General features: G+C 32.7%; 1 protein-coding gene across 1 annotated transcript in view; it reads right to left on the bottom strand.

Annotated features, from left to right (window-relative positions):
• Positions 1-15,746: 15,746 nt before the first annotated feature.
• PIG-U (phosphatidylinositol glycan anchor biosynthesis class U) overlaps positions 15,747-24,228 on the bottom strand; it is a 52,523-nt gene continuing 44,041 nt past the window's right edge. The window contains exon 12 of the mRNA XM_035354532.2: positions 15,747-16,072. Within this exon, the coding sequence (XP_035210423.1) occupies positions 15,965-16,072 (108 nt within the window). The 3' untranslated portion in view covers positions 15,747-15,964. The remainder of the gene's footprint in view (positions 16,073-24,228) is intronic.

Below are 24,228 nucleotides of genomic sequence, written 5' to 3' on the forward strand. Positions count from 1 at the left end.
CCGGACGGTTTCCATACAAGAGTTTGAAGACGTGAATTTTTCTTAAAATAAAGGTGGAAAGATTTTCGATTCGTTGCTGATATATGCTGAAAAGTTCCGTTTCTAATTTTGCACGATCCCTTACGACAGGGAAGGCTTTTACTAAGGTAGTCTTGAAATTTTCGTAAGTATAGGTGGGACTTTCCGCTTGACCCAAGAGGCTTCTGCCTATCCATTTGAACCAATTAAGCGCTTGGCTCCTCAAAGCGCTGGTAGCTAAGGTGACTTTCTGGAACTCACGAACGGGATACAGCATGAAGTGGTCATCCAATTTTCCCAAAAAACTGGTTACCGGTGAGTTTCCATTAAATGTTGCTTCTGGTTTCATCGATGCGCGCATGGTCTGGACGATGTAACCAAATCCTTCCAGGGCGGCAGCTGGCATTTCTGGATTCTGAGCCGCTTCTGCAGGCAGCACAGGTTCTTCTTGAAACTCGGCCATGTTTATTCTTCTTCGTCGGGCGCCACTATCAGGTTCAGTGTTCCTCCTTACTTGCTTTGGGAACATTAAATGACCTGACTCGGAACAGGGAGCTTACTAAAGCTATGTTCAATAAATGTGGGAAGTAGACAAGATACACAGGAAGGGTATACGAAACCCTTTATTTTTCTCTCTTTACAATGATTTCCGGACTTCGGAATACAGAGACCAACCACTTGTGGTCTGAACGTAAGAATATAAAAATATTAACTAAACTCTAACTAAACTAACTTTGGATTAATAAACAAGTGCCTACTTGAAGATTGGCCGTATATTAACAGAAAGGCCATATGTAGTACAGAGAACTGTTAACACTACGATACGTTTAAAATTATCAAGAGGATTAAACCTCTGGCCTTGAAGGTAACCAGCAACCGAGTAAAACTGCTATGGCAAGCGGCCTGCTTCTAATCACTCCTTCCTCTCTCTTGCTTGGCAAAAAGCCACAACTTAAGTACTTGGCGTTCGCAAGACAAATTTGCATAAATAAGTTAAAGCTTTTAATTCTGACCGGAAGTAGAAAATAAGAAGTGATAGTAAAGATTTAAAATAAAATAAACGTTAGTAAAACTTAAGATCCTTACAATATCACAGCGTGAAGGAAATGTTTAATGCTATGGCAATGACTTTTACAAATCTTTGTTTACTGAAAAATTTCTATGTATAAAAAAATTTGCTGGGAAAATGTTCTCTATATTTAGGTCGACATATATTTGCGAGCAAAGATATTCTTGCTTAAAGATCAACAAATGTAAATTGGCTGACATTAACTCGCTGGGATGAGAATTTCAAAAAGTAATCTCACTCCTGATTTCAAAAAAATTGTTCAAAAGTGTTATAGGGTACGTTTGTCTCATTAAGCTGATTCTAAAATTAAATGTGCTTGCAGTTACAGATGATATGAAATTAGTACAATAAATAAACTGAATAAAACTGCCACTATTTTATTTAACTTATTTTCTGAGATATAAAGTTAACTAATGAATGTAATCGTTATAAAAAGGTGCGGCCCTCTGGTATCCCTCCGCTTCAATGTAGCTCTCGAGCCAAAACTATTGCCCGCCCCTAGCGTAGAAAGTTCCTATGATGCAAAAGTCATACATATGCATGTAATAAATTAGAAAAAAATATTAAATTAAATGGGATTAAACGTAAAAAATAATAGGAAGATTTCTGCATGAGTACATGATCATAGAATATGTTTTTAAAATTATGGATAAAAGTTCAAATTTCATTCTAAAAATTCAGAATATATAGTGTTTGTTATAATCGAGGTTCGAAACTAAATATTGGTAACATGAAAGAGCTTAAAAACATGCATTCAGATAGAAATGATAGTAAAAATTATAAGGAAATACCTCAATAGGCAGGAAGTCATTAAGGTTGGGAATGAGAGTGAAGTTAATAATGAAATAAAACGTAGAATTAGTAACGGTAATGCTAATACAGAATGAAAAATTTTAGAAGATGTAAATTAAAATAGAACTATAAAATATAGATTAAATAAAGGAGTATTCAATGAACTGCTTATGAATAATAGTTAACGGTTATAAAATGAAATGCTTTAACTGAAAAATATCAATATGTTTAGGAAAGTTAAACATGTGAAAAATCGTGTAAAAGTAAATGAAATAGTAAAATAAATAAACTCAAAAGCGCTATTACAATCGAAAATTATAAAAAATGAGCTGACAGGCGTTGAAATTTCTGATTTGCAGATATGATTGTTCGAAATAGAATAGTTCTAGAGCAGTGTTTCCCAACCTTTTTCGTGCTATGCCCCACCTATACCTCTCTAAAATTTTTAAGCTCCCCCTAGCATATACATAATTCTTAATATTTAAAAATTGAAATGTTCACGAAAGAAACTTGAATGATAGCTTTAAGGAAGAAATTACTACGAAATTTTGTGAGCAAACACAGTAAGTGAACTTTAAAACGTGGAGAACTGAAATTCAAGAAAAAACTCATTTTAGTGAAAGTTTTTCATTTTAAGTATTAGTAATTTTTATTATTTAAATTTAGCGAGTTCCTTGCGCTTGATACTTGCTGCAAAGAAATTTTATGTCAGGTTCCAATTTAGATAACTTGAGTCTCAAGTCTCCCGGTTTCATTATATCCAACCGATTTCTTTCTTTCATTCTTTTTTTTTTTTTTTTTTTAGTCCAAAGGGATTTGAATCCCGAAGGACTATTAGTTTCGTTTTGGCATTTTGCGTCGGACGGATAAATGTCGGTTCACTTTTCAAACTGTTGCCATAAAATGTTAGAGTCCTGCATTATATTTGAAGAAATTAAATAATAAAAATCTGCGTAAATGTATGTATATTTCTCACATTGTCATAAAATAACGGTACATAGAGTCATCGAATTTTGAATAACGTAATCCTCCAACCAATATGAGCATGTGGAAGACCAAATTTGAAATTTGAAATTTGTTTTATGATCGATTTCCTATTTTTTAAAACTTTGACGAATTTTTGATTAACAAACTCAAGGATTTCAAAGCGAGCAATGGCAACGTTGTGCAGAAAAAACATTTTTATCTCCAGCGCGTGAGTCTCTGTATCGGAAATTCTAAAGATATGCTCGTTTTAAAACTATTTTGCGATATTGCTGTTGCACTGGATCTTATGGTTTAAGTGCGAGGAACATGATATTTAATAAAGAAAGGTAACACACAAAACGTTAAAAAACTGCCCTCTGGAAGTAATTTAAAATCTGAAACATTTCAGATTTTTTTTTTTTTTTTTTTTTAGCAGCAAATCATTTATGGCACTAAATCCGCATTCAACAAAATATGAAGATGGAAACGGTAACAATAGTTCTATTGCAAATTTTGCTGCATTTGGATATCTGATTCTGGTTTCCTCACAAAGCTATGTCATCGCTCCTTTTATATTAAATAAAGTGTTAATTGACTCATCGTTTTGCATTTCTGCGAGTTCTTTTTACTGCATATTTGAAAAATCAGCCATATCCACTAGCATTGGCTGCATCATCCAAGTTGGGAAATCAATTTGTTTTAAGTTATAAAATCTCTTAAATCAGCCGATAAAATTTTCAGATGATCGACAATAACAAGTATAGCGGTAGTCACGTCACATTTTTGGAGCCAATGATACTTTTCAAAATTTTCGTGGTAAATAGTATATGCCTGACATAATTCAACAAAGATAATGAAACCAAATATCTTCCTTTTGCATCGACATAAGTTTTATTTGCTCCTTGAAGTTGTTTATTTAATATATTTAATTTTTCAAAGATATCGGCTAAATAACCCACAAATGCCTTGTTATCATCCGCTAACGGATTTTTCATCTCAGGTTTGCAGCTTATAAAATAACTAAGAGTATCAAATAGTTCCATAAATATTTCCAAGCAGTTCCCTTTCGACAGCCTTCTTACTTCAGTGTGAAGTACAAGTCTCATATAGACTTCATTTTGTTCTTCATAAAATAACTCGAAAAGACGTTCACATTTGGCCCTAGCTTTAATAGCATTGATACACTTTATAACTGAATTTAGTACTTCATTTAGAACAGGCGAATTGTTTTTAGCTACCAGGTTTTCTCTATGAATATCACAATGCACAAGAAGCATTTCTGGATTCTCATCTTTTATCAATTTTAAGCAACCCTTTTTTTTATTCCCTGCTTTATTTTATTTTTCAACCATCATATTAGGAGCACCATCTGCAGTACAAGATGTATTATATTTTTTATATCTAAGTAATTTTGTAGCTTAGCATAAATATCTTTGGAGGCAGTGGTGCTTTCTAATGATTTACAGAAGAACATTTCTTCGGCAAAATCCCCTTAATGAATATATCTTACATAAGTTACAAGTACGGCTCCACTGTCTTTCAAAGTTGGTTCATCCATTTGCACCGAAATTTTTTTTTTTTTAGCTTTTCCACAAGTTTTATTTCAATATCCTCATTTAATCTTTCTTCTGCAAACAGTATTGTTATTTAGTGGCATAGCTTTAACGTCATTGTCATCTTTTTCTAGAACAGTTTTAAATGCTTATATTGATGGTTTGATTCAATTCTTCCCTGTAGTACGGCTTTTAATGAAATTTGATAAATAGCCTCAAGAGCATGATTAACAAATGCATTATGAGCAGCAAATAGAGACTTTAATATTACTCTTTTTTCAAAAATTTTCCTTAAAGTGTGAAAATAATTCAAATCTGAATTAATATCAGCTTATGCTTCGCCTTCAAATGTGCCTCAAGACGACCTAGTTTCATTGATTCGTTGGCCAGGCATTATTGGCATAAAAGACAAAAGTTGACCGTTTATGGACCGGGTACGAAACCAAATTTTAAATATGCCTCCGAATACCGTCGAACGGTTTTTTCTTGCTTGCACCCCTCATTACACTAAGGGCTGAAAGAAACAAATATAAGATAAATATAAACAAAGCTGAAAGCAGGCTGCTGTTGCCATTCAATGGAAGAATAATATACCGGTTGCCATTCCTACAGTAAAAAATAAAATAAATTCGTTGGCTGAAATGTGCGAGAAACGTCTGGAAAACATAATGTATCAGTTATTTAAATGCCTTTAAAAGCATTTAAATGTCCATGTCTACAGCGAATTCTTTATAAAATATTTAAAATCCACCGGAATTTAAAAACTTTTTTACGTATACATCACTTACATTTTTCTTTATTTTGGGGAATAAAAAATGAAATTTCGAAAAATTTTGACTTCATGAAACATATTTAGAACGTCCTTTGTCCCTTTAAACTCTGGACGAGTCCATTTTCGAATCGCTCCCCTTAACAGTCGCATTGCCCCCTTGTGGGGCGTGGGCTCCCACGTTGGGAAACACGGTTCTAGAGCTTCTTTTATGGTTAGAATATAGATATCTCTTTCAAAAGGTAGCAAAAGAAAATTTTTAAATTATACTTCAGTATTAACAAACAAGCTGTTAATCTTTAGGTCAGCAAGTTTTTAAAATTATTTGAAAAAAATAATTAAATATAATTCTTAATTCATTTTGATTTCACAATTATGACGAACAAAATTTTTCATCATCATTTTCACAATATAATGTCAGTAAAATATTAATTTTGCCTTTCCGTATCAGGAACGAAACGGTCTAAGCAACTTCTATGAATTCCATATTGAGTAACCCTTATTAAAAAAGTACAGAATTCTCACTGCAGCTGGATTTCAATATTTCCCATAAGAAAAAAATTGTTGAAGGTTAAGCATCTTCTATGATGAATTAGGGAAAGGAGGACACTACTTAAATAATCTAGAATACTTCTGAATGATCTCCTTCAAATTAATCTCATCTCACAAGTGTTCACTGAATTTCATCTTTTGCACTAATTATTTTAATAAAATATTAGCATATCAATGTTAGTTGTAAAAATTAAAAGGTCTTGGAGGAACATATGACTGCAGAAGGTGGTTTAAAAAAAATAGCAGAAAATGCACTCGCTCAGTGCTCACAATCTACCACCACTTGTGGCTAAGTAATTTAACAGAAAAATAAGATGTAAAATCACAATAAAGTAAGATGGGCTACAAAATTGGTTGCTTATTTATCTAAACCGCTAAATCGCCTGCACACAGCAAAGCCGAACTTAAATTACCAATATAATCTAAAGAGAGTGGCTAAGCACCAACTATTCACGTACAAAGCCACTTCAAAGATGTGGCATAAATTCGAAACTAACTCTCCTGCTACAAACTCTTAAACCGCTGCTTAAATACTGTCTCCGAACTCACTTCACACATAGTACATCATTAAAATATACATTCTGTCAGAAAACTGAAATAAGGTCTTTACAAAGTAACCTTTTAATGATGTAATACAGAAATCAACGCTTCTATTTACAGGATGATTAATTTTCCTATATGAAATATATGGAGTTAGAAGAACAATATTTTTTTGCTGATTTAATATGCTGATCTAAAGTACAATAAATATAGCAAACTCACAACAAACCTTTTTAGTCTTCTTCATGCAATACCCAACCCAGGTAGTCAAAATTGAATTTTTTTCTGTTGCAGAGAAAAAGATATATTCTTGTATTTACATTTTATTAGTTCTAAACACCTTATTATTAAACAGAATTTCTTAATCTGTTTGATAATGCAGAACCCATTTTCCCATTTCTTCAGCTTAGTAAAAGGTGCAAGTCTATAACGATTACAAGCCTAAATCGCTAACCTGGAGCTTCTATAGGATTGCTAACATTTTGTCTGTCAGACTACAATAATACAAAACTACATAATTTTTTGGAATCAAAACTGTATTTACCTGTTACACTGTTACAAGATATGTTATGAGGAACTTAAAAGAAATTTTTTCTTCATTCAAAACTTGTAAAAATAAAATAAAATATCACACTTCGGAGGTTAGAATAAAAGCAGTAAGCATGGCATAACAAAAGTGAAGCCAAGAAATGGCAACAATGTGATGTCATGACTTATCATGGCTACCATGTAGCATTTCATTTCCTATAAACTAAGTGGAAAAATCATTCAGGTTAAGTTTCAAAAGAAGAACGGAAGACCTTGTAAACTTTCAACAGCAACTAGCTGGCATCACTAGATGACAGCACAGATAACAAAGACACTGCACAATTACTCATCTTTAGTCGTGGAATTAATGAAAATTTCGTTACCACAGAGGAATTACTTGGCCTAGAATCACTGAAAGACAGAACCACTGGTCGGGACTTGCTTGATTGTGCTGTGAATTGTATGGAAAAAAGTTGCTTGTCCTGGAGCAAAATGGTTAGCATTACAAAAAGATGAGAGCCAGAGTTTTCAATAAAAAAAAATGTAGGTATTGTTAAGTGCGGTTGGCAAAAAAGGGTTCAGAAGGAAGCAAATTTAATCAGATTTTTTTAGCAGCAAAAAATGTTTAGTTAAAATGTTACCGGTAGAGGTGAAACACAATGAATAGGACAACAGCACGTTCCATTCATTTATTCTTGCAATAACAATTTTTTAACGTGACTTGCAGAACATTGCCCGACACAACTAAGGCCTACAACGCCCGTTACAGCTAAATGCAACATACCGGAATGAATTGCAGACTCCTCACGACATAATCTTTGAGTTCGGCCGATGTTGTAGGGGATGAATGGTACACAAATAATTTCAAATAGCTCCACAACCAAAAAGTAACCGGAGGGAGGTCGAGTAATAATGAGGCCATGCGATCTTGCAACTTCGAATGATCACTCTGTTTTCACCACAAGTACTCAATAGGAATCGTTTTACTGGATTGACGTAGTGTGGTGGTACGCCAGCTTCCATTAAGTTTATTACAGATAATACACCTCTTTGATTTAATACAGGCACGACTTTGACACGCAAATGAGTGATATAACGTGCACGTTTTCCAGCCTGATATGGGACACAGTTCTTCAAAGAAGAATAGTCCGACAATGAAAGATGAGGAGAAGCTACACCAGACTGTCAACTTGGCTGGATGCAGGATTCGACGACGCCCATATATGAGTGTTCTGGATGTTGACATTCCCGTGTAATGTGAAATGCGCCTCATCCGTCCAGAAAACGTTGGACAATCACTGAGGGTTGCTTTCAATTCTTGCCATAGCCCACTCTGCAAATGATTCCCTCATACCTGTGTGGTTTAACTCATGAAGTGACTGCAATTTGTAGCGACAGAGATGCAATATCCTGTGGAGGATACGTCGAATCGATGAGTGAATATAGCATTCATAGTGGTTTCACCATAGTTATTCGGCCCTTCATTAACGAGGGTCTTCCTCTTCGCGGCCGTTACTCCAAAGAGCCAGTTTCTTTTAACCGTTTTACAAGCTTCAGTATTCCAGAACACGTTATGGAGCCATTCTTCGTCTTCAATCCTTTGGCCGTGCGAAATTTTCATAATCAACAGTTATGTCATAGCATAATTCTGCTGAATCTCTCGCATGTTAGTGCCATCTACAGGTGACATTTTTAACTAAAATTTTTTGCTGCTAAAAAAATCCGACTCCCTTGCGAGCCCTTTCTTGCAAACCGCACTTCTTTATGAATTTTTAAAGTTTTAACAAACTTTTGTCTCACCCTGTACTTCCAATAAACAAAAATATCTCATATTTACTCCTTTAAAAAAAAAAAAAAAAAGGCTTCATATCCTAACTTACAACCAATACTCCTTTCTAATCATTCTTTGAATTTCTCCTGAAAGAGTTAAACATAAGAAAACTGGGTTGTAACTTCTTGATTTGTCTACTAATTGCACCATTTACTTATATTTACGCTCAATTCTCAAGAGGAAAAACACTATTTCCATTGCACAGTAATGAAAAGAACAACAAGGAACTTGCTGCTGCTGTAACTTTCAAAATAAAGATTAAGATATCATTAAAGCATTGTTGTATAACTCTGGACCTCTCTTCAGGAACATTGTAATGAATACGGCTCTACAGATTGATTATGGAGAAGGCATTCAAATACAATCTTACGCAGAACACTAACAGGATCAACACATATGCAAATCCAAAATAAAGCTAAAACAGCATTACAAAAATTATCTGACTGAGCAAGCAGATGTAAATTACAATTCTCATCAGAGAAATCAAGCTCAATGTTTGTAACTACTAAGAAACGAGGATCGGCATATTCAGCCCCTTCGATTAAATTGGGTGATGTGACCATAAAAGGGCAAAAACAAATTAAATATCTTGGCGTAATAATATACGAATGCCTAACATGGCTACCGCACCTGGACTACATAAAGTCTAAGGTGTGTAAAATAGTAAACAATGAGAATGCCTGGACTTTCTAAACCACTAATAGCTATGCAATTAATTAAAAATACCTTCCTTTTAATTTTTTCATGGAAAAATTTTTTTCCAAGTAATTGTCTCAGAATATGCATTAGTTTTCTCTATTAAATAAATTTTACACCTCTTTTTCTGTCATTTTTTTTTCACATATTTCTGGCTTTTTATAATTACAGAATTGGAACGAGTAATATTTTCTTGGAAGGAGTAAATAAGAGATATTTTTGTTTACTGTAAGTACAGGGCGAGGCAAAAGTTTGTTAAAACTTTAAAAATTCATAAAAAAGGAAGAAATTATGATAAAGAAGTGCGGTTTGCAAGCAAGGGCTCACAAGGACGTCGGATTTTTTTAGCAGCAAAAAAAATTTAGTTAAAAATGTCACCTGTAGATGGCACTGGCATGCGAGAGATTCAGCAGAATTATGCAAATTAATTTTGCAAACCTCTGTGAGACCACTATGACACAACTGTTGATTATGAAAATTTCGCACAGCGAAAGGATTGAAGACGAATAATGGCCCCATATCGTGTTCTGGAATACTGAAGCTTGTAAAACGGTTAAAAGAAACTGGCTCTTCGGAGTATCGGCAACGAAGTGGAGGAATTATGTATGTGAGCTATAGAGCGAGTAGCAGTTTATGCTAGCTCAGCCTGGTGGTACCCACCCACCGTCAGAATGAGAAATGAGAAACAGAGCCAATACAATGCAACATATTGCCTTATTAGCTATGACCAAAAGTTACAAAACAGCGTCAACATCGTCACTCCAAATAATAGCGGGATTAATCCCATTAGATATTAAATTAGACTTGGAATGTGCAATACAAAGAACTAAGCGAGGCCGGACGGATTTCAAATTCGAAGAAATTAACATTCAAAGAGACGAAATAGAGTTCCAATTTAATAGATGGTATCAACACCCAGCAAAGATTAAAGTATTTCACTGGGATGATAAACCTCCAATAAATAAGGAACTGGAAATATGCACGGATGGGCCAAAGAATGATGATGGTACGGGTGGCAGGATTCTGCACATTTTGGAATGGTGAATTTAAAGAAGGCTATTCATTCCAACTGGATAAAAATTGATCGGTATATCAAGCCGAAATTCAAGCACTGAAAACAGCTTTATCTTGGCTAAGTTAAACAAAATGACGGTAAATATTTATACAGACAGTCAAGCTGTCTTAAAATCGGATATTTACAACAAATACATAATTGATGTTAAAAAGCTTGTATCTGACACTAAGGCTACATTGGATTAGGGGCCATCAAGGCTCCATAGGAAATGAGAAAGGCCAATGAATTGGCAAAGAAGGGTATATATGCTCTGGAAAAAGTGGAGTGTAAACAACTGCTAAGTTATCTAGCAAGAATAGCTAAGGTGAAAGCCGTTGAGATCTGGCAAAAAAGATGGCAGGAGAAGGAAACTGGTAGAAACACCTACAGAATTCTACCAAAAGCAACAGAAAAGAGGCATTTTTGTGACTTCTTCCTCAACCAAGTTCTTACTAACCATGGTGCATTCTCCTCCTATATAAACAGAATTAAGTTGAAAGACTCAACATGCAAGTGCCAATGTGGCTTAATAACAGCAGATGCTATTCATATGATAGTGGAATGCCCAAACATGGCTTCAAAACATAAAGAACTTCTTCCTCAAACTCTAACATTCAACTTTTTATGTAAATTCGTCACAAATGATAAAGGTCGGAAAATTTTGTCAAAAATAATGGAATTTATCTATATCAACGAAGAAATGCTATATGTATAAACTCTCAATTGTATAACTGAACTTACGTTTGAAATGTCATTGTGAAAATATTTGATTGCTGTATATATTATGTTTGAAAATCTTAACAACTGCATAATGAATCATACATAATTTTGAATATCTTTTCTTTTATTTAATCAATATTTGAATGTTATGGATCATTGTAAAATATATTGTCAATGTTTGCAAGATATGGATCACTGTAAATAATGTAAATAGCACTTAATAAAGATGTTGGTGAGGCCAACACATCTTCTAGTCAGAAGACATCAATACTTAATGCTAGGGTATTAAAACTCACAAAATTAGAATCTATTTAATGTATAGCTGGAAAGATAAGACCCGATAATTAGCCCATGGCTCAGGCGATACCTCTACTCTGAGAGGTGAGGACTGGATATTCCATTTTAATGCTGTATAATATAATTGAAATAATGTTATTTAGCAAGAAGGGTTTTGTTTATATTATTATAAAATTGTACAACTAGCCCCAAGAATAACTCAGTAATTAGATCATTAAAAATAAAGGAAATAATAATTTTGAAAATTTAACATATGTTGTAATTTAGAAAATAATGTTCTGTAAATGTGAACAAAGAGCAGGCATTATATATCACATTTAGATTACAAATTTAGATCAGCAAAACTTCAGTTCATAGATGCAGTTTGTTCCTGAAGCCGGTTCATTACCCATAGTATTCATAAACCAACATATTTAAGAATATTAATCCACTCCTGAAGCCATAGATGAAGGCTAATTTTAACTTTACAATGGTACTTTGTGCACATGCTCATGACACAAAAACCAATAAAGTCACTAAATGTATAAAAACAAAAATGAGAACAATATTAAACAGACAAAAACTTCATTTAATTATACCACATCTCTACAAAGGAAAGTGGCGAGGGAGTAAAAGGGAAGTGATGTTATTGTATTGTACAGATAAGGAGTACCCTTCCATAAAAATATCAGGTAGCTGTCTTTCTGATGCATTTTCTTTTATCTTTTCTTTGTCTTTCTTTTAGCATCCTTCAACACTGCTTAACACACACTGTACCTCTATTTCACTCAAAATTAGTCCAATGTGATTTGTTGTGTCAACATTTTAAGGTGGTTTTAAAGTGAGACATTGGATTTTCACTCATAATGTTTATGCTGTAGCTCATTACTGTTTTACCAGGATGACACTGTTCCATGAAACTTTGCACCTTATCCCATTTCATACAAATTTTGCAGTTCAGGGAATAAGGATCATCATTTCTTCTTTCCTCATCCTCTGAAGACAATTCTTAGCAAATCACTTTTGTGGCTGCTTCTTAAATTGTTCCAGTTCTTTCTTGTTCTATTAATATTTATGGACCACAGATCAGATATTTTGCTCCTGAGTTGACTTGTTCATGGTGAGATGAGTTCAGAGTTTTTTACTCCCTAAAAATTCTGCTTTGATCAGTTTTGAAAAAAATTAGAGTATGACTTGAATTAATGTCTTTACAGGTACAGGTTAAAGTAAGGTCGAACATGTGCATCCATTAGATATTGCTAGGCCTTGCTAATTCTATGCCTCTGCCCTGAACAGAATTCAAAGGGAGAACCCCCAGGGTGTGGTCTGAGTGTCTCCCACCACTCTTTCTCTATCACCAACCTCTCGAGGAGTTTCAGCTAACTTTGTATTTTGAGTGTCCCCACTGCTACACAGACATGATACCCTTACAAACATTCATGCCTTCTTCAAGATTAAAACCCAAGCACATTAGTGCAGCAATCAGTGTTACTAACTACTATATCATCTGGGTGGCAATATAAGAACAGGCAGAAGCTAGGCCAGCTTCTCTGTAATACTACAGGTGATTAAGGTATTGCTGAAACTAGCTAACCATTATGCTTCCACCCCAATTTTTAGAAAGAACTCCTGCAGCACGATCCAAGGGTCTCCACCCTCTTCCTCTACCATGAACCTCTTGAAAGGACTTTTGGTTCACCATGTATTTTGAGTCCCTCCTTTCCACACAGATACATTACGCTTACAAAAATCCATCCTTTCTCTGGGATTTCAGACCCACCAGTGGCCGAGAGTTTAAGACCGTTGTATACTAGTAGTTCAACCTGGCTCATGTTCAAACCCACATGAATGGGCTGCTGCATGGCTGGTTTTCATGGTTTTGCCCATGTGTAACATACAGACATTTATGATTCGAAGTTCCACTGTGTCTTGTGCCTTAAATCACAGGTAAAATGTCAAATTGTTATCTTTTACAAGATTAATATAATTTAATTGGCTATATTTGAAATTTACAGTCCTTTCACAATTCAGTTTTAATAATCATGATGAGTTGACCAAATTTTTAAAGTCAGCTTACAGAATATATTAATTTACAATCAGTAAGCATATTTATATACTGTGAATGCAGTAGAACCCCTGTATAAACCTCTGTATCAACGTATCATATTTATATATTCCTAACTTCACAGCTCTTAAAAGTCTACATCATATGTTTTAAATACAAATTGTTCACTGCTTCATTCACAACTCTGAAAAGACCTACCTATTTGAAATTATTGCTTGTTAGCAATTCTGATCTATATTATATTGCTTTTATTCAATATAGTCATGATTTTTGTTCATAACAGAAAGGTCGTTCAGGGATACTTGATTTTAAAATTCATTGTTTTTTTTTTACACTAAACAAAACCTATTTTTAGCTTGGCATGCTGTAATATGCTCTAATTAAATAATGTTAACTTTTTCAATGACCTCATAAAAAAGTAAAAAGTGTTCTGTAATTAATTGTTCAATCAGATTTTTGTTATTAACAATGAGATCTTGCAAATGAAATTTGAATAAAGAATTTGATAATTAATAGTAGTAACAATAAACAGCAGCCTGAAAACTTAAGTGCAGCCTCATGATTCAAAGAGTTTGCCATTAATATTTCAAAAAGGGGAAGAAAATCAAAAATTGTATACATCATAATCTCATCTTGCTTTGCAAATTCTAGTTTTAACATTTGAAACAATTTTAAGAATTCACCCCTTAAAAATTTAAGATATAGAATAAAAAAATCATATATTTAGAATAAACTGTTCAAAACAGCAATATCAGATGGTAGGAGAAAATCTTGCTATGATACTATTGCATCATAAATTAACATCAGCAGATTCATATTCACTTATTCCATAAAAGGTGTAACTGTACATTTTTTCATGGGATCATTTGTAAATGAGGCTTACAATAAATATTTCTCACAAGTGAAAATATTTTGCATTTTTCAAATTTATCATATCCAACAAGTAGAAACAATAATCACATCAAAGGAAACCTAATAAACAATAACTAAATCAATAAAATATCTTTTTACTTGAACATGCTAGAGGATGGTCTTACTGGAAAAAATAAGAGATAATTTGTGATTAATTATCAGATGTAGTAAATTTTATGTGACAATTTTAATCCATACACCAAGCAATTTTTAACCCGGGGGCATATTCTTTATCAATTATCTCAAAACCCCTTTCCTGGAAATGGACAAAACCTTTCATAGTTGAATTCAAGGTCACATTCATGAAGCTGGGAAATCCGTGGAGTGATTCTTAATACTTTTCTAGGAATTGTACCATTTGGGTACGTGACACCCGCGTACCTTCTCGCGTCTCTCAGATTTTCACCCTCATTTTCTAAGTTAGTCAGCATGGCGCGGCATCTAAGTTATAAAGAAATGGAAAAGGTTAAGAAATATGCTAGAAACCTTTCAACAGATGATGAAACGTTTAGAGAAGAGGAAGAAGAATTAATATATGAAGAACACAAGAGCAATTATAATTCATCAGCAGACAGTCGTACAAACACTGAATTAGATAGTGAATTAGAAAACCAATGAAATGATAAAAATTATGTTGGTAAAAATGGCTTGGTATGGAAGAAAAACAAATTCCGAATGAATGTTAGGAATAGTTCTAAAAACATTATCTTTAAAATTCTAGGAAATACTGGTTACTCGAAAGTGGAAGATTACTCAAATCAACAGCGGCAGCAAATCATGATCCCTTTGAAACTAAAAGAAAAAAATAATTTCAGGAAATTGCAACATGGAACCACCATCTAAAAAGATGAAAAACGTTTGCAGAAGATGTGCTGAGTGACCTAAAAACAAGGACACAAAGACACGGTTTCTGTGCAAGAAATGCAATATCAGTATTTGTATAGAGCATATGTATTCAGTCTGCCAGAGATGTGCAAAATAATTGTATGTTAAGTACTTCATTTATTATATTCTTTAAAATATTCTAAAGTTCATTGTTTTTTATGTTAATCCACATTTATACTAATATTTATATTATTAATGTAATTTAAAACGCGCTAATTGCTTTCGGGTATGACATACCCAGCGCGCCTTCTCATGTTCGTAATTTTAGCGCGCATGCTCGCGGGTTTATATCGTGCTCTCCCACTATGTTCCATGTACTCATGAATACAGTTATAACTAACAACATGCAAGTATTTATTTATATTCTTGGTGAATTTTATTATTATTAACCTGAGAAATATATGCTTCTTTTCTATTTAATTTACTCAAAGTACTTAACTGAAATAATATAAAGAAGGCTTCCCTAAACATTTTACTTTAAAAATATGCCTCAATACAAAATAAATACTACAACAATTAGTTTGCTGATGAAAAGAAATTTTACTTGAATACAAATCTAAACAATAATAATTAAAATATATTACAAATTATCGTTTTTATAATTTGAAGTCATACTCAATGCATTTTACACTTCTGAAATAACTGATATTTCATGAAAAAATTTTAATGACTTCAATTATCTTATAATTAAATAGCTTTGTTCATCTGTCTTTGTTGTCTACTAGATATTCCGTAACATCATTGCAATCTTAATAATACTAAGGTTCCATCTTCATATTTGACCCCATTTTCTAAATAATATTCCCGTTTTATGAATGCTGACAGTATGTCTGTAAGTAGAAAAACCTAAAAAAAAAAAAAAAAAAAAAAAGAGGCAAATATTAAACATACAATATATAAACTTAAAATATTATGTACCTGATAAAAAAACACTAAAAAACACTCTACCTGATATAATAAAAGTCTAGAACATTTTGTAAAAGATAATTTTCTTCTTATGACATGAAAATTTGTATTCTTGCTAATAACACTATGAAAAATGCCTAATTAAAGAAAACTTCAATGCTTGTAATAGGATTTTACATGTGCTCTTATATTAATATTTATTAATAGAAAAATGATAAGTTTCTACGATATTTCCTAAAAAAATGAAAGTATACAAAAAATTATCAATCATGAAATTCATTAATTTTTTTTTCTATAATGCAGAACAAAACAGCTTTCTTATGTTTTCATTTGGTTACAAAAATATACAATGAGTAAAACATCATTAAATCATAAAAATGCTTGAATTTATACACATTTAATGTAAAATAACTATCAGATTTTTTATTTTGATAAAGTACAAAAAGAGAAGAAATCTTAATTTACATAAGCATTTAATTAATTCATATATGTATTTAACTAATTAAAGTTCAAACTCCTCTATGGAGAAAACTTTGAAATCCATTTTTGAAATTCTTTGTTAACATTACATTTTTACTTATGAACTTACTTTAACATTACAATTATTAAATATTTCTAAGGTCTAAAAACAAACTCGCAGTGACAACAGCAGCAAACATCCAGGCAATATGTTTATAACTGTCAATTAGATACACAATAAATTAAATGCATTTTAATTATATCATATATATATTATTAAGAAATAAAAGAAAGATTTTTATTTTTGAAAAGTGCTCTTACTATTTTTTAACTGCTCAGACTAATACATAAATATAATTAAAAGATATATAAAAGGTTTCATATCATACTGAATGGCAAAAATCTGAAAACTGGCTATGTGCCTGGCTGCATGGAAGATAAATTAAAAATACTATTATGTCTTATATAGCAACTGCACTTGCCTTACTGACATAAGCATAAAGTAATGTAGCAACACAAAAAATCTAGAAACACTTCACTTAAGACATTTCTAACACAAACCAACTGCCATTTTAAATCAGAAATAGCAAATGAATATGGAATGAAGAAGTAATTAGCAGCTAATACAAATGAACCCTCAGGCACATGATTTCAAATATAGTAATGGATGTCTTACTCATTTCAAGTTTTATTATAAAAACTAGCGGGCAAGCCTGCCAGATGAGTGGGATTTTCAAGCAAACAACTAATTCGTAAATAAATTTTTTGTTGCCAAATTAGCATTTTCAGAGTTTTAATTATTATCTTATGCATTTTTGCAAAAACCTGTAGCAATCAATAATTAATATCTCCCACAACCTGCTACAACCAATTCGTAAATTACATTTTTGTTTCCAATATAGTATTTTCAGAGTTTTAAATTAATATCTCAGCTGGTTAAAATCATATGAATATGAGAATGGTTAAAATGGATTCCCATGAATTTTTGGAATCCGGAGATACCTCTCTCGAATATCAATTCCCTGCAGCTCCGGAGAAGATGATGGTATAAACAAACAGACATACAAACAGATTTTAATAGTATAGATTGCAGACAAAACTGCATAGTATAACAGCTAATGTACACAGTTATATAAGCAATGAACTCATCAAAAAGTTAGCTGATTCAGTTTTCAGTTTTTTCATCTAAAATGTGTTTAATGCCAATGAAACAGGCTTATGTTAGAAATGCCCCATATTAGAATCTTCAGTATTCAATTACTAGCATTAGCAACGGATGTTTAGCAACTTGATTTAATAATAAATTTTGATACTGAGATAAAACGTAAGTGCTATTACATCGAGTGCACGAAAGAAATTGTGGAAGAATCCACATAAAAAACTCTAACAGCTTTCTGCAAAGAGAAGAATTTGGATCCACAAATGATCTGAAAATGGCAGTTAGGTTTCAATAACCTCAGTCAACAGGATGATGAGGGAAATGTCATAAGTGCGGGTCAGGTCAGCAATCATTATTTCCTGAATTAGAACACATCATCTAAGAATGGATTGCTGACAGAAGAGCAAAGTGTTTGACTGTCTGCAGGGCTAATATTCAAGCATTTGCCCTTGCAAATGGCACCACAGCTAGACATACCCAGACGAATTCAAAGCATCAAAACACTAAGCAGATGGCTTCCCTCAGCGATATGAACTGTCCCTAAGAAGTTAAACAACAAACTAGAAGAAACTACAGTGATTAAATGTGTACTTGCATTCAAGCGTTTCAATGATGACATCTGACTTCTTGGCTCTGAAGCACCAACTCTCCAATATGATTTGCTATACATGAAACTGCAGTGTTTATGGATCAGGTTCTCAAACTACCATTGATCAGATGGGTGCCTCTGCGATATACATTCCCTCCACCCTTGAAGTTTATGCTTTCAAGCTTGGATGTAATATGGATACTATACTTTGATACACAACATATTTAGTTTTAGTAATATAACAACTAATGTTGCGTAATTCAAGATATTTAGTAATATAACAACTAATGTTGTGCATTCAAGGTAACATGTAACTACATAATGTTGTGTAATTCAAGGTATATAAATAAATGTTCAGTTTAAAGTACCCTTGAGTTTGATTAACCCTTTCAGGACGGGCGTCCTATATACGCATTCCCTAAGAACATCTTTTACAGCTGGGCATCCCATCCACGCATCACTAGAGATTGCATTCAGAGGACAGTTGATGCGTACACGCATTTTAAGGTGGAACGTTTTTCTGAAGGCTACTAGATAGCATCCTATGTTCATTACTTTTGAAATGAACACAGTTTTAGGTTTCTGACCTTGAGTTAGATATATTCTGTTTGACTTTGGTATTTTACTCATCAGCTGTTGCGAGGGTTAGGGGGGGGAGCGTAAAAAGAGGTGGGCTCTTTAAATCGCTGCGTGCTAATGAAAACATTCATATGTCTGATTTATATCCAATTCCTTTTTTTTCCCCCCTCTACTATGTACGGTCTTTTAGGGTGCCAACAGTTTTCTTGTGGAGTTCTTTTATGTTTTGCATTGCCTCCAGATATATTTTCGTTTCTTTTCTTTTTATTTAGGAAAGCCTCACCTCCAGTCTATTATGGCAGGAAGGTGCTATTTATCAGAGGAAGAATACCCTCATATGGTTAGTGAACCATTTACTAATGCAAATGAGAGTGATGATTCATTTTCTAAAGAGTTAGAAAGTGATACTTTTTCTAAGAGTTAGAAAGTGCTACTTCTCCATGCTTCAAGATTTACCACATTCAGTCCTCATTTAAAATTTTGTTACTTCTTACTGTAAATAGTCTTTATTGACTTTTTTTTATTAATTTTAAACTTTATTGTTGGATTTTATCAATTAAAACTTTGGAATAATTTGAATAGCGCTTCCTGAAAATTATTTTACAAGATAAGCAATTTTTTAAGTATATTTTCATATAAAATAAAAAAAAAAAAAAAAAAAAATGTTATTAAGTGCTAATTTTAACATATATATGAGCTCAAGTAAGAATCTAGAATGATAATAAAAATTACAATGCTAGAAGCAAAACTTTTTTTTTTCCTGATTTTTTTATAAAATTAGGCTTAGCGATGCAAAACCTCCGTCCTGTATGGTGACTGTTTTCGACTCCCATGAACATCTTAAACAAAGGTGTGCCGTCGTGAAAGGGTTAAATGTATAAAAGTTTTAGTTTATTTAAATTATATTTCTTTGCTGTTATATTACAATAAATCGTGACATAGGTTTGTTTTAATATTAATGTGCATTTTTTACCATCAAAACAAAAAATTTATACACAACAAAAACTTAATTTAGTGATACCTCACTTAATGAATGCTTTAATTAATCTAGCCTACAACATAAAACCAATTAAAAATCATTGGTTTTTTTTTTTTTTTAAATGTGATATTTTGTGCTATGTGCTTTTTTAAAACCCAAAAGAACTGAATAATCAAATAAAAAAAACGTTTTTAGTATTTCATAATAAATACCTTACTTAAATAAGATGATTCTTTGATTTAATAATAATTTTCAACATTCTCTAGACAGTCGTTCAAACTGTCCTCATATTCAGATCAACTGAAAAAGGTGACTATGCTATTACTGTAAAAATATAGTTGAAAGCACAAAAGTGGTGCCAATTTTGAACTCAATACCATAAATAGTACAGCCACAACTGTGCATAATTTTGAAGTTACCAATTAGTATGTGGAACAGTATAATTAACATTTTGAGGACAGGACTTTGGCAGCTGTAAAAGCCTTGAAAGGATGGGGTATCATGAACCAAATGCTTTCTCTCCTTTAAGAAATCACCTCCTATTTGCAACAAAGATCCTTGTGTGCTGTTTAATGGATTTTCAGAGGGGATGCATCTGTGTCACAAAAGGAAGGGAAGTGTAGGGATTAGTGACCAGACTTCAAGATACTTTTTGTCACAGATGGAAAATTTGATATTACAGTTGTTCCAGATTGAAACTACTGCACATTATGTAGAAGGAAATGTATAAACTTCCGTTGAAGAAAATGTCATTCTTTATATTATAATACATTACTATAGTTTTTCAAAATTTTGCTTGAATTTTAAATTACACTGCAAAATTATGTGTCTTTACTAAGTGCTTACAACAATTATATGTGTCATATCTTTATATTAATGTTACTTCACACTATTTGATTACTTTATAGACAATTTAAACTTAACTAGCCCTCATCTCAGTCTTTTTTCTTTTCTTTTTTACTGTTAAATGTCCTTATAATTTTAAATTTGTTTTGGTATATATTATCAAATATAGCTATATCTTTGAACTTTCTTCCATACAACGACTAATTAAAAAAATAAACACTTAATGCTATAGAAATGATTAAAAATGAAAATTCAGTGGAACTGTTAAAATTATGCCTGATAACGTACTATTTAAGGAGGAAACATTCAGAAAATTAGATTATATCTGGTTTAATTAAAAGTCATTTTATTTTATTGTAGACTGTTAGTATTGCAATGTTCAAGTACATATGTGCTCCTAATTTAAATTCAGTTCTTTTCCAAAATATATGCAGAATAAAACAGAAACTCAAAACTGTTTTTTAGAATAACATATTTTAATTTTAAAAATTAGTATTATTTAATCATGCACCATTTTATACTGTTTATTGAAAATTAGTGAGTGATATATTTCAGGTATTAATAATAGAATGAATTTAAGTCATTAAAAAAGTCAAATTATTTAGTATGCAAAACCATAATTCAAAATGTCAATTCCATTTGTCTTTTTATACTAAATTCCCAGCCTCACTAAGGGAACGTGTTCACTTGGATATTAAAATTAAGGTAATTTCTCAGTGCAAAGAGTTTTCCAAATTGAAGGGAAAATTGTTTGTTATCCATAGTGGCTGAAAAACTGCGAGACGAAAGTTACACGATAATTAGTTTGTTGTCTTCAGACAATAGAGGAATGGTAAAGCCATTCAATCAGTTAAAAGGTCAAGATTCAGAAATACAGATGGGAAACATGTACTGTCTTAGAACAATGATTTGCACATTATTTGAGAGCTTTTACATCCTGTTTGTATTCTTGGAGTCAGGGGCGTAGCTAGAGGGGGGCAAGGGGGGCATCTGTCCCCGGGCGCAGAATCCAAGGGGCGCCAAACTGATGTTACGACATTTTAGAATTAAATGTTTCCATCCTTGGCAAGCAGTAGGGGGCGCGAAATCTTCAGTTGTCCCTGGGCGCTAAAAACCCTAGCTACGACTCTGCTTGGAGCTCAACGGACAATGACTTTTCACAAATCTACTCTAATCCATTCTGAACATCTTACTTCAAAATTATTTTACCATGAAATCGGGACCTGATATGGAGGTACAAAAAAAAAGGGGGGGAACAGTTCTGTATCTCCCGTTGTACTGGGCTGATTGACGAAATTCAACTTGAGTTTCTTATGTCTCGAAAGCTTGACTTGGGATATGTATTAGATTTATATATAGCACTGTTCTAACACAGGTATTTTGACACTAAATCAGACTTTTTCTGAAAAGACATGCCAATTATTTTTCCATATTTCGATTCTATGACTCAAATTATGCTAAACTACCAAGTTTTGTAAAAATTGCACAAGTAGTTTTTAAATAATTAGCTCTCAAAATTTTAGCTCCTCAATGTTAATTCAATTTGGTATGTATTCATAAATCTCTTTTTTTTTTTATTAAACTTATTTGATTCCTTCTTACACAGTTGGAAATTTAGCTTCATTCCAAACAAAATTCGCTTTTTCTAAATTTTTCGAAAAAAAATTTGAATTATAACCTATAAAATTTTTACAATCATCTTAAAGTAGATGTATTTTTAAGCATACCTGCCAAAAATTAGAGCTTTTTATTCAAAATTTTCAAAGATATACGTGAATTTATATATTGGTGCATTTTGAAATTTGGCATAGTTGTTGAAAGCAATAATAACGAAAATGTGGTTTGTTGAACGCAATAATAACGAAAATGTGGTTTACGCACTCTGTTAAAATTATTTGAAAGTAAGAACAATGTGACTCTTTTTTTTTCTGCTCATCTACGATGTAAACAGATAGGAAAGAGGTGCCTTTTTCAGAAGGGTAAGGAAAATAGGTTCCTATATATTAAGAAGTTGACCATGTGCATTATTCTTGGCGCAACTGAAAAAATTGCACCAAGATATATTTTTGAATTTCTCTGTAAATTTTGAACCAAATTTTACAAAATTTAACATCTAGGGATAATTTGAGTCGTAGAATCGAAATATGGAAAAAAATTGATATGTTATTTCAGGAAAAGTCTGATTTTGTATCAAAATACCTATGTTAGAACAATACTATACAGTCAAAAGTCGTTAATTCGGACACCCATAATCCGGAACGATCTATAATCCGGACCTCAAAGCTACAAACTTTCTGCGCGTTGCATGTGCGCGTGCGCAAAATACGTTTACGAATGCGCGTTTAATGAATGCGCGTTTACGAATGCGTGTTACGAATGTGCGTTTAACTCTATAAACCAGATTTAAACTCTATAATCCAGAAAAATCGATAATCCGGAATCGCTGAAGTCCCGGCGAGTCCGGATTAATGACTTTTGACTGTATATAAATTTAATATATATCCTAAGTCGTGCTTTCGAGACATGAAAAATGCAATTTGAATTTTTTCAATTGGCCCAGTAGAATGGGAGATACAAAACTGTCCTCTTAATATTTTGCACAGTGTACTTTTTAAAATGTGCTATCAGTACATCTGGAATCTAATGGCTAGAGACGTGCCGTATGGAGAAACACAGTGATGAAATTCTTCTCTTCTACAAAGGCAAAACCTTTCAAAGTGATTGACTAGTTTTAGTGTATGTACGATTGCCAGGTTTCAGACTGAAATTGTAAAACTATTTTTGTTTCTTTGACACAAAATTTATATTTATGTTGTTGTGATTTGTTTGAACAACAAAACCATCACAGTAAACTTCTGTGTATAAAGGTCACTTCAGCATAAACAGATATACAGTCAAAAGTCTTTAATCCGGACGTCCATAATCCGGAATGATCTATAATTCCGTCCTATAAGCTACAAACTTTATGCACATGCGTCAACACATAATGCATTAACGCATGCACATAATACCTTTATGCATGCACATATGCGTCTACGCATGCGCATAATACGTTTACGCATGCGCGTTTAATGCATAACGGACAGCATAAGCTAAGCTAAAATTATCTAATTATCTATTTCAGTTAATGTTGCAGATTGCTTTGTTCCTTAATCTTCTAATTGGATCTGGCTTGTTATTTTTTGCTGTCTGTTAGAGCAATTTTACAAAAGTAAGCTTGAACTTTCGATTATGTCAAAAAGAATTTCTGATTCTAAAGCTACCAAAGGATCTACAAAGCGAAAGCATGTTTCGATGTCCATCAAACAAAAAGTGGAATTGCTGCAAAAAATGGATTAAGGCATATCCTTTGATTCTCTAATCATTCCGAAATATGTTTATCAATTTCATGCTGCTCTGCTGAGGGGGGTACGTCGCGGTGCATAATGAACTGGAAGTTGATCTGTCAGCACACTCCTTATCTTCAGGGCAGATGTTTTAATTTT

Source organism: Stegodyphus dumicola, chromosome 12 (genome assembly GCF_044657685.1).
Source record: "Stegodyphus dumicola isolate Sdum_Otavi_A_Nest chromosome 12, ASM4465768v1".
NCBI classification, from domain to species: Eukaryota; Metazoa; Arthropoda; class Arachnida; order Araneae; family Eresidae; genus Stegodyphus; species Stegodyphus dumicola.